The sequence below is a fragment of the Thunnus thynnus genome, chromosome 13 (genome assembly GCF_963924715.1).
Source record: "Thunnus thynnus chromosome 13, fThuThy2.1, whole genome shotgun sequence".
NCBI lineage: Eukaryota > Metazoa > Chordata > Actinopteri > Scombriformes > Scombridae > Thunnus > Thunnus thynnus.
In genome coordinates this window covers 8969564-8982382 of record NC_089529.1, presented here as the reverse complement: position 1 = coordinate 8982382, position 12819 = coordinate 8969564, and the positions used below count along the sequence as shown (strand labels likewise).

The 12819-nt window shown below is 38.1% G+C and overlaps 1 protein-coding gene across 1 annotated transcript in view; it reads left to right on the top strand.

The window, feature by feature from the left end:
• The window catches only part of LOC137195363 (roundabout homolog 1-like), a 108471-nt gene that overhangs the window by 28530 nt on the left and 67122 nt on the right, over positions 1-12819 (top strand). The window contains exon 6 of the mRNA XM_067607639.1: positions 8144-8470. Coding sequence (XP_067463740.1) covers positions 8144-8470 — 327 coding nt within the window. The remainder of the gene's footprint in view (positions 1-8143; positions 8471-12819) is intronic.

Below are 12819 nucleotides of genomic sequence, written 5' to 3'. Positions count from 1 at the left end.
TAAAATTTATTGACTTACAATCCTCAGAGGAGATGAAAGAAACACAATAAACTACAGATGGTCAAACAGGCATTCTGTTTAACTGATTATATTAAAGACAACTTGAAACTTTTTACCGATGAGAAGATTAGGCATGTAAAACAGTAAATCACATATTTCATCACCACAAATAATGACTATATCAAAAAGTATGTAAGATTAACCAAAAGTGGATTTTTTTCTTTCATAATAATAAACTACCTCTGTGCAACTTCAGTGACTGCCCTATTCACTGGAAGTTTGACTTTTAAGCTCTGCCTGAATGATAATCAATGGTCTGTACAGCCACTTTGCTTTCCACTGAACATTTAATGGAGTGAGGATAAGCCTTTCAGATGGGCTGCTGGCCTTTCCAGGCAGCGGTGCTCATAAGGTGTTTATCACCACGAATACACGAGGTAAGCTCCTCACTATCACACACCTCAGCTTGTCAGTATATGAAAAGTGAAACATAAATGCTGACAGTATTTGACATAAGGGATTATAATTAAACAGTACTGGCATTCCTGAAAATATGCCGTGTGTACTTGACCAGCAATTCAGTTTATGTCTGAACTGAGCCCAAAAAATTATTATCAGATTCTTACAAATTTCAGGAATATTAATTGAAAGTAGCAATATGTATTATGCCCTCCATTACACAATGTGTGGTTTTGACTTGAAAAAACAAACCACTGCCTGTGTGTCATAGACAGCCTGATGGATTTATTCTCCAGTTAAAAATGTCCTGGTGACCTAGTTGGCTCAGATGTTTATTGTTTACCAGCAATGTCCTGGTTTGATTCTGTCCTGAGGACTTCATTGCTTGTTACCATAAGCATTTAACAGATGGTACCCCAAAGTAGATTTTTTTCATAAAATTGTATTATGACACTGTAGAAAATCATAGTTCATGATTCATGAAATAAATCAATATGTGTACAAAATTCTCAGTGAAAGGGGCTTCATAAAGTAATTTGATGTAAACATAAGGACCTTTTCAGATGTAGATGCAGAGACAGTTCGATATTCTTTCTATTGATTTATTAATCATTTAATCAAAAGAAAAAGATTGGCAATAATTTTGATTGTCTATTGATTAAGTGTCTTTTTTTAAGGAAAAATATGTTATTACAGTTTCTCAAATGTGAGGATTTTCTGCTTTTGGCTGGGACAAAACAAGTTATTTGAAGACGCTCTGTGAAATTGTAAAGGAGATTTTTCACTATTTTCTGACATTTTAAAGACTAAAAGATTAATTGATTAATTAGAAAAATAAATGACAGATTAACAGATAATGAAAAATCATTGTCTGCATCTTGTAATATGATTTCTTAAGCCTGCGTTGTGTTAATCTTGCAAGCAGATTCCTCATGCTTGCATTCCCACTCAGCTCATATCATGCCCTGAACATCTGGGTGCTGGGAGGTGTTATCATGTCCGTGACCTTGACTCTCCTCTCTGGGGGGGTGCTTCATTGTACATTGTGTTGTTGGAAGGGTGGTAGATGGAAGAAACACTGATTTATAATATTATAAGCAAAGTTTTTAATAACTTCCATCTAATTAACTTCACAAATGCAATTAAGGAGATCAAATGTATCAGCACTTAATGTAAAAGAGAGTGTGGTTACAGACACCTTGTCCTGGCCACACACAGGCATAGAAACGCACTCACATTCCTTCCACCACATACTTGAGTGAATGACAGTGTTCAACTGTTCCACTTAATTGTAGTTTATACAGCCTGAGAAAGAATGTCTGGCATTTATTGGTTCCCTGTGTTTTACTTTACAAATGAATGAGTGTGTGTGTACGTCTCCAAGAGATGAGCAACACAAGTAGTTTGACATTTTGGGGAAGTACATTTATTCGCTTTCTTGTGAAGAGTTATTAACTCTTGTCATTTAAAACGAGAAGATTGATACCACTCTCACGTTTGTCTGTTAAATGTGAAGTTAGCGTAGCTTAGCATGAAGACTGGAACAGCTAGCCTTGTTTGGTCCAAAGGTAAAAAATACTCCTACCAGGACCTCGAAAGCAAACTAACCAACAGGTTATCTTGGTTATTTAATCCCCAAAACAAAGCTGTGTTTTTTTTTACAGGGGGTTCTGACTTGAATGGGGGCAGCTAAGCTAAGCTAACTTTCTGGCAAGAAAGCAAATAGGCATATAAATGTCTAATTATTTTAGTTGATGTAGAAACAAATAATCTGTTGTGAAGTATATCAGTCAAATATCCGAATTTTGAAAGACATGGTGAAGATTTCCTATACATGAATTTAGAAGATGTGTTTCAGTAGCCCCGTTAAAACCATAATGACCACCAAACAGTCTAACACATCTATTTTTAACCTTCATAGCAACAAAAGACTTTATGCAGTTTTTGAGCTGGTCTGAAATATTCCTTTTTCCTATCACATTGTTAAACGGCAGGCCGATTGATATTAATGTCTATAGCAGACATTCATAATAATCATTTATGGATAATTGGTAAAGTTAACAGGGAAAGATGTGAGCTCATGTATGCTCATAATTTCTTGCTCGTTATGCTTCAATAAGGAGAAAATTAGTTTTAGGTGAACATATGGAAAGTTTTCACAATTTCTTCTTTGTGTGCATGTAAGCTTTTACTGTAGAGCCTGCAGAGTTTTATAAAACAGGTCCCTGGCCTGTCTTATAGCCCCTTTGATGTAGCACTGAATCCACATTAGTCAGAACTTGGCCTTAGAAGAGAGGATTTGTTGAATGTTTTGCTGACATTTCTGTATAATCAGATGTGCTTGAAATACCAAAGGTGGTGCAGTGATGCACAGCAAACACTTGCATAATATCATCCACTTATCACAGTTATACTTTGCTTCTGTGAGTTAAGTGTCAGAGAGTTAGACGGCTGTCTAGTCTGGGTCTGTGAAGTATATTTTAGGATGGAAATGCTGACAGCACTCATTTCTTATTCAGAGGCATGATTCATTCAGCTACAATTCATACTTAATCCACTATTTTTGTGTAATTGAGACTTTCACTGTACGTCATGTAGAAAAGTCGTAACATCAATCACCACTCTGACACTTGCTGACCAGTCTGACTTAAAATGGCATTTTTCTGAACTGACTAAAAATAAAACAACCTCAGTGTTTATTTAGTTCGGTTAAGTTGCCCTGCTGTACTCTTTGGTCCCATGGTGGTCTTTTGTCATGTCTGTCTCTCAAATGCTCTTTTAGTCTCTAAATCTTTCTATTGTAACATTTCATTTTGTTCTATCTAGCTTGTTGAGCTGGCCTTGGATAGTCGTCTGTTCAAACATGTGGTGTCATTTGACTTACAAGAGCAGTGCTGTGAACTTGGAAGCTTCTGGAAATCTCTGTCTCACCATTAAAAGTGTGGACTTTGATCCACGGTCTAGCCCATGGCTCACAAAAAAGAAACTAAATGTCTTTTACAGACTGAGACAAAGTGATTGCCTTAACAAGACATACAGTAGCTGTTCCATTTACTGCACACTCTTAAGTCTCCCACAAAATCTGCCTGGCTTTATTAGCTGTGCCTGACTGCTACTCTTCCAGAGTGGCGCTGGCACTTGAGCACAGGTAATCCCACAGTACCCCAGGTGTAGATTTACCATTTCCACAACTATGGCTCTGGTACCTTTGGTGTCAGAGTCACTGATCAAGCTGACTGCGTCTCACATCTTTCAGCAGCACCAAAGGGTGGCACTAAGTCTACAGCGTTCTGCATTAATAAATGTCATCCGCTGCTTTTCTTGTAATTGCTTGTTTGGGAAAACCGCACCGACAATTTTGCACATTCTTTAAAGTGAGTTTGGAGGGTTTTGAGTTTAAGTTTGAGTCTGAGTTGGTGCATCAGTGTGTGTGTGTGTGTGCCCATGTGTCATTCAGCCTGTCTGAAGGTAATTTTTCATACTGAGCTGACAGCTAGAGGGACCTCAGTGCAGCAAGCTAATTTGATTGTGATATTTGATATTTTCTCTGTATATTTCTTTGGTTTGGATCCAAACAGTCATAGTAGCCTCCTTTCATGCTGTCTAAATACATACAGTATTGTACTGCAAATTACACTGGGGTGGGTCGATCCAAGACCACCAATGTTGCAGTAAATTACATTCATATTTGTCACATTGTGTTATTATGATCTCAGTGCTCATGATTTGTTGTTTTAAAGCCCTTGGCTTCCCCCTTTATCATCTCTTCTTTTCAGCCTACTTTCCTCCTATAATTTATCCTCTCATGTCCTCTTTTCTGCCTTGCATATTCACCAAACCTACTCAAATAAAATATAAAATACCTAGTTCATTATTCCAACTTATTATGGCTTTCTACTTCTCACTGACTGAGGCAAAACTACATAGACAGGCTCCTTTCTCTCTTGTATTTGTTGCTCTTCATTCCCTTTTTCTCCCTAGATCTTCACAAGACAACAGAGCTCCCTCAGGGATGACTGACAGAAAAAACATATTTGTAGGAGCACAGGTGCTACAAATGACCTTTGGTGTGTATGTATGTACTCCATTGTGCATCCCTGTGCATGTTTTTGCATACTGATTGTGTGCTGGCTGCTGGCCCTTTGCAGATAAAGCCTGGTCTTCTGGGGGCCCACTTGTGGCGGGCTGATATTGCCTTTCCGTAATGCCAGGGAGCTTAGGGAGCTGCTTGGACCCTTAGGCATCAGCCCAACACAATTAAGAACAAGGAAAGCAGCATGTGTGCTGTAAACAAGGACCAAAGGCCACAGTGGACACCCTTTTTATTTTGTTCTGTTATAGGTTTAAATGTCTAGACAATGCATAAAATCGTACTTAGATTAAATATTTACAATTTTTGACCACAGCTATATGGATGGTTTTACCTGTCTTTCTATCTTTTTTGGGGTGTTTTTTTAAATTACAAGATTAGTTTAATTTCTTATTTAATTACTTATTTAATTTCAGAACTCTTTCAGCTTCAAATATGACAAGTGATACCCTGTTCATTCAGGTAACATTCTTTTCTTTTGCAAGTTTGGGGAGCACAATTTGTCTTGCTGCAGGTGACCAACTGTCTCTGTGCTGTTGCCCTCTCAGACTGTGCTGCTGAAAAATCAGATCACCTAAATTACAAAAGGAAAAAAGAAAAATAGCTCAACAGCCTTTGAATAGGATTCAGAGGATGAATCCTACTTACTTTAGGGATCCCCTGACTTTTCCTCTAGTGCAAAAGTGAGGCTGATAGCATGGCTGTAGACTCCTCATCTTGTTTTGATTAAAATTCTTTTCACCTCCGCTGCATTGGGGTAGAAGCAGAAGTCTCTGTGTTTTTGTAATTTGAGTGAACCAATCTTTAACTTTACAAAAAGGCCTGATAATGATGTGTGCATTTCCAAAATTGTTGCCTGACTGATTGAAATTTGGTCACCCCCAACCTAGTGTCATTGTCACAGATCTTCAAGCTACATTGCATAGTATCTGTGAAAAGAAAGTACACTCTGGTGCTCTTGTTAAAAAAAAAGGTTCTGGAGGTGACAAACTGTTACTGAGGAGCATTTTTAGGTGTGTAATTACCTTCCTTTTGTACGACAAACACTACACGGCAGTGTGAAGGTATAAGTCAATTGGGGCAGATTATGAAGGATGGGGATATAGTACCCATTAACAAGTTGAAAATTCTGTTTGATTTGAGAGATGCTGAATTTTTAATCATATTTGCAATTAAGAGCCATCTTAAGGATACTTACTTCAAAGGGCTTAATGGAGATATGGGCAATAAATTGAGGGGGATTGCCTTGAGGAGGAGAGTAGTTTCAGCACTATATAAGTTGATGTCCCTTGCCTCTCCTGACAGCTTATCATCCATTAAATCCCTTTCAAATTTGTGCTGGCATGGCTGTGGAGAGGTGGGTACACTTTTACACCTGTTGTGGCATTGTCCTTCAGTGAGGGGCTTTTGAAATAAGGTCATTTTAAGATTGTCATCTATTCTGGATGTGAAAATACCCCAATGTCCATTAGTCTGCCTTTTAGGCACAAGGTATACAGTCAACGCTCTCGCACTGCATCATCATGACCTTTTGACAGCTTTTAAGAGTAAAAATAAGAGAAATGAGGCAAATGGCAAAAAACAAACAAGCAAAATAAAAAATAGACTGTAGTAGTTGGCATTGGGAAGCCTTATCTCAGCAGTCCACTTCCATTTAGGCCCTGTTTACACCTGGTATTAACATCCGTCTTTGGTTATCCGATCACAAGTGGACAGCTGTAAATACAGGAGTAAACGCACCCAAGACGCATTGAGGACGGATTAGTCAGACTGCTGCCATCCAAGTTTTATGGAGCTTTTGGTTCAAAAACTTGCATATGTCAGCATATCTTAAAGTTTTTAATGATAAGCTTGCACACTTATCAAATGCCTAGTGTTCCTGACTTCTTGTGTGAGGTAGGGGGTTGTACTCTACCTCTTAGATAATATCACATTTTCATTTTGAAGCTTTTGGAAAATAAAGTAAATTCAGATTTGTGCAAACACACAAATAATCTACCACATCACCCAGTGGATCAAATTCTCACCCATTTCACAATGTGTGAGGTGTTATCTTTCTGAGTAAACGCTTGTCTGTGTGGGATTTATTGGTTGCAGCGGGAGTATAGGAGCTCATCACTCTCTAGCACGGTAGTGATTATCTGCTTTACAGGGCCATTGGTACATTAAAGCGTGACCTGCTGAAGGCTGTATAAGCTGGTGTTTGTACCAGCATGAAAGAACAGGAAAGTGTTCCCACAGCAATAAAACAGGTAAACAGTGGTTGCATGACTGACATTAAAGCCACATTTCCTTCATCTTCTCCATCTCTCTTCATTCTCCCTCTGTATTATGTCTTGCAGTTTTAACACAACTGCTTATGCATTTTGCTCTTGAATAAAAGGTGATTTAAAATCTCATCTAGACTAAAACAATAACACATGTAGCTGTTTTGCAGAGTCCACATCAGATTCAAACAATACTGGAAGGAGGAGAAGAGAACATGTGTGGGTCTGTGTGTGGACGGGGTTGGAGGTAGGGCTGGTGTGTGTGCTTGCTGGGGGGTTGGAAAGAGTTGGAGGGAATGTAAGATGTACAGAGGCATTGGAGGTGTGTACCTGGATCTCATTAGGGAGGTTTGCTGTGTCCTCTGCCTCACAAGGAGTCACTGTTACACAGTTTCTTTGAGAAGACCAGTATGATTGACATCTCAACAGTGTATCAGGAACTCAAGGTGATTTTGTGGTTGTTAGTGTGGGTATGGTTGAAGGTATTGATTTGTATTTCTATGGCTGGTTTAACGATTTCAGAGGCTGTGGTGAAATTTGCTCCAAATGGTGAACATGTAGCATAAGTGGATGTACACACAGAGACACACACACACACAACTTGATATACAGGCATGCTATTGCAGTAGGGTGGAGGGAGAGAGTGATGGCTCATGTTGAGGATGGGCATCCTTTCTCTTTTGCTGAGAATATCAAAACATTCATACTGTAATACACTTGGAATCTGCTGATTTTCCTGTATTGCTAGAAGCAGACATTTCTCCAATAAAATTGACCAATATTGAATATTTAAATAAGTGAAATGAACAGTTGTGTTGTGTAATGTTGTGTTACTGGAGTCACAGATAACACTATAATCCTTTCATAATCCAGCTTCAAAGCCATTCTCAAAAGCTGTATATATTTCTGTGCAAATACATGTTTTAAGGCTAGACATCTTTTCAAAAGATATTACATCCTGAGGAATTCACATGTCAGCATTGTTTAGTAATTTACAATGCCTCATGGGGTTCCAACTGCTCAAAAAAGCAAAACATTTTAATTAAAATGACAGTAATTATATTGTCATGGATTATTGTTAATACACAGCACTTGAACAATAATAATAATGTGCCTTGTCTAATTCCCTCAGAACAGATGCTGTTTTGATTAGTACTACTCTTTATTGCAAGGAAGGATTATTTGGTAATTTCATTATGGCTCTTTGTGTTTTTTGAATTCCACTGACATTTACAGTAAGTATTATATTGCTAATTTGGCAGTAAAGTGTATACATAGAACTAATTTCTTCCCCTTTCATCACCTTTTCATTCGTTTTCCCCTCTAGGGTCTCGTCTGCGGCAGGAAGACTTCCCTCCCCGCATTGTGGAGCACCCTTCTGACCTCATTGTGTCCAAGGGGGAACCAGCCACTCTCAACTGTAAGGCAGAGGGCCGTCCAACCCCCACAGTGGAATGGTACAAAGATGGGGAGCGTGTTGAGACGGACCGTGACAACCCCCGTTCCCACCGTATGCTGCTGCCCAGCGGGTCCCTTTTCTTTCTGCGCATCGTCCATGGACGACGGAGCAAGCCCGACGACGGCAGCTATGTGTGTGTGGCCCGAAACTATCTGGGCCAGGCGATCAGTCACAACGCATCCCTGGAAGTAGCAAGTAAGTTACAGCTGTTCAGAAAATCCTATTAAAAATAACGCAACACACATTACCCCAGCAAGGTTTATGATTAATATTAATCAGGAAATGCACCTAACATAAAAGCGGCCAAAATCAAACATAATGACAGAAGTCTGCCAGATCCGTTAACCTTTGACCAAGAACAAACGATAAGTTATCAAATAACAACAAATAAGTTATCTCTTATACCAAGTCGTCTGGGTATTTATTATCTGAGCTCTTTTAAATATCATAAATTATTTCCTAATCTCTCATTTTGCGTTAGGTATGATGATAACAGGTGTTTTATTATCTATCTTTAAAGAAAATAAATAGCAGGCTAACCTTTAGATCATTTCCTGCATAAAAAACTACTTTTACTAAGGTGGAAATACTTTCATTTTTACTACAATGCATCACAGTCTTTGTTATATTTCCTTTGCATAAAGCGTTTTGATGCTTTGCACTCCAATTGATCTAATTATACATGAAACACAATATTTAAATTGAAAAGCCTGTTTCATTTTGTTACTTTCCTTCCAATTATGGCTTAAAGGTCATTTTTATGGTTTAGGGACAGATGGAAATTCACTATGTGACACACCTGTCAGACAAACAGCAGCTGTGTGTCTGCTTTAGTCCCCAGGTTTAAACAAGGGGTGAGTGTGTTCCTAACAGGTGACACTGTCGACTCGCTGAATCGTAGAGTTGCAAGTGTCAAGTGTGTGGTGTTGCCAGTTAAACAGCCTTTCACTGCAGTATGTCTCAGGCTGGAATCTGCCAGGTTGCATGCAGCAGCCAAATGTGTGTGTGTGTGTGTGTGTGTGTATACATTAGCTAGAGTGATGGAATGAAGCCTGTGGAGAAGCAGGCAGAGGGCAGAGAGCAAAAGGTCAGGGCTTACGACCATCAGAATAGGGTAAGTGCAGATGGTCTGTGAATCCCTATGGAGCACAGGTTCTGCAAGTCCAAAAAACGCTGGAGTCAGTCTGGAAAATAACAAGAATGAATAATGCACTGAAAGAAGAAAGTGTTGGTGATAAGCAGCAATACCCTCATACTGCATAGTTTCACATCCTTTAGTTTCGATTCTTCAGCTCAGCTGTGTCAGCTTGCAGAGCCCTGCCCAACCTCGGTCTCCTGGGCAGATATTTCGCAAAGGTTTTAAAATAATAATACCCCTCTAGTATCTGTTTCACCTTTTGAATTATAATGAAAGAGATGGTCAAATGGTATCATGGTAATGCTAGATCAGCACTCCTACCCTGAGAAGCTAAGCCCTCTAGGGGCAGAGTTTATTACTTGGAGTTCACTAAATTTACTGCCAGGTTTTTAAGGTCGAGCAGGAACACAGCGAGGACTTGTTGAAGCTGCCTGGATGAGTTATGTCTCCCTACCTCAACCCTCAGAGGTCACACAGATTCATGGATCACCCTGAGGCTGGATAGTAAAACAGAACCCCCTTTGGCAAATGCTGCTGAGTTAGGGAGTTTTAGAGGGGGCTGCGAAGCTGTGGAGTGTTAAAAGGAGGATTGACCTTACTCTGTCAATAGACAGACTTGTCCGATAATTTGTCATCTATTTTGTACAGTGTTTAAATAGCTTGAAGATTGCTTTGACAAGTTGTAAAGGAAACAGAATTCAAAAGGGTGACTGGTTTTTGAGACCACAAATTGTTGTCACTCTGTGTTGTGATATACAGTAAACTACTGGGTCAAACTTTACTCAAAGTCCCTCTAATTAGCATTTGTAAGAAGTATACAACCAAATGCTAAATAGGGGGACTTTAAAGGACGGGTTCAAAGTTTTTCAAGTCTGTCTTAAAACAATATTCAGGTTCCCAAATGAACATTGAAATAGGTTTTTCTTGCCATAATCATTCCTCCTGTTCATACTGACCATTAGAAGATCCCTTCATAATGCATTTACAATGTAGTGATGGGGGCCAAAATCCACAGTCCCTCTGTGCAAAAATGCATTTAAAAGCTTATCTGAACCTAATATGAACCTTCAGCCATGCAAATTAGTCAAATTAAATAGATCTTTCAACGTTACAGTCTTTTTAGTCTTTTAAGTCCCTCTTTTTGTTACTGTACTTTGCAACAGACTGTGGATTTTGGCCCCTATCCCTTACATTGAAAGTGCATTTGAGGGGGATATTTTAATAGCGACTATAAACAAGGAATGATTACAGCGAGGAAAACCTCGTTCAGTGTTCATATGTTCACCTGACTGTTGTTTTAAGACAGACAATGTGAAAATTGTGAAGCTCTCATGAGTTACCAGCTACTGTTTTTGAATAATTTGCTTTGCTATGCAGCCTGTGCGCACGAACGCACACACACTACTCACACACACACACACACACACACACACACACACACACACACACACATAGTATCATCACGTTAACATCATCATTCACATATTGAATGTTTGTCACTCAGAGATCACTCCGGCAATAATGTTGTAACAGAGCAGAGTCATGGATGGCAATCTTTTCCAGTATGAAGAGTTTGAATTGAGACTAAATTGCCATACAATTAAGGTAACATCATGCGCTATATGCCATAATAGATGCATCATGAACATATTACTATTATTACAATGTAACTGCATCATAACATGCTATCTTAAGCTCATATGCATCATAAATTATGAGGTTTGTATTCATTTTTCTACCAAACACAGCATCTTGTGATTCATTACATTAAAATTGGCAATAGCACCATGATATATATATATATGTGTGTGTGTGTGTGTGTGTGTGTGTGTGTGTGTATATATGTATATATATATGTATATATATATGTATATGTGTGTGTGTGTATATATATATATATATATATATATATATATATATATATATATATATATATATATATATATATATATATATATATATATATATATATGTGTGTGTGTGTGTGTGTGTGTGTGTGTGTGTGTATATATATATATATGTATATGTATGTATGTATGTATGTATGTATGTATGTATGTGTGTGTGTATATATATATATATGTATGTATATATGTATGTATGTATGTATATATGTGTGTGTGTATATATATATATATATATATATATATGTGTGTGTGTGTGTGTGTGTGTGTGTGTGTGTGTGTGTGTGTGTGTATATATATTGAATCCCCAACATCAATGTTATACATTGATGTTAGTCCAGTTTTGAGTTTCATATTTTCATATTCAAACTAAAGGATTACAAGCTACTCTAAAGACTGACAAGAGGTTGTCTTGGGCTATTGAACCCTTTGCCAAAAATGCAAAAACAAGGTTTTTACTCAAGATCTGGAAAAGTCAATATATTAAAGATACACGGTCCTCTGAATTTCTTAGAAGAATTGCTAAATCAATAATGATCCAAAATCCTATGCATTATAAATGAATATGCTAAATACACCAATTATTATATGATTAATAACAGCAATAATATAGAAGAATAAGGATTTAGTTGAGTTTATTAAGAAACCATCACTAAATGTTGCCTTGGTCTAGTCAATGAATATTCTATTCAAGATTCAAGATCTTTTTTTTTACCATTTTACAACACAAGGTTGCACAACTAACTGTTGTCTGTAGCCCCACAATGCCACTCACAAAAAACAGAAACCACACAAATGGATCAACAAACAAGAAGTCACAAAAACAAAACTATTTTTTATATTGTAGTGCAGAGGATGAACTGAAGTCCTGTCCTCACCTGTCCATATAAATAAACATTAAGTAGTCACAGTTCATTTAATTGATTAGCTGTCATGAATATCTTGTCACTTTGTATAATATGATGAGTTCATGGACTTGACTACTTAGGAAGACTTAGGGAAGACACTGCTGCATATTGACAAGAATCCTGCAGAGCATCACTCATTTGATCCATTTTAGAGAGAGTAAATATGAAAGCTACAGTGGGAAATTAATTACCTATAAAGGCCTCAACTCAATTCTAAATGAATTTACTGTATTATAATTTTTTTCTAATGCCGCTATGATTTAAGTGAAGTAAGGGAGAGATGATGAAAAGTGGGCAGACGGCTGACAAAAGACAGTGTTAGAGGCTGACAGATGTAAAGTGATGGAAGCAGGAAAGGACTGACGGAGCAGGCATAAGCAGAGGAGAGAGAGAGGAAGAAGTGTCTGTCCTTCAAGGCACAGAAGTGAAACTTGTTTGCAGAAAATTGAGGTGACGTGGTAGAGACAGTGACAGATGTAGTATGTGCTGGTGCCTGAAGCGTGACCGCAGGGTTGAAATACTGTGTCAGCACACACAACACGCACACATACACGTGCACACACGCACACATGCCAGTGGAGCCCTTTCTGAAAG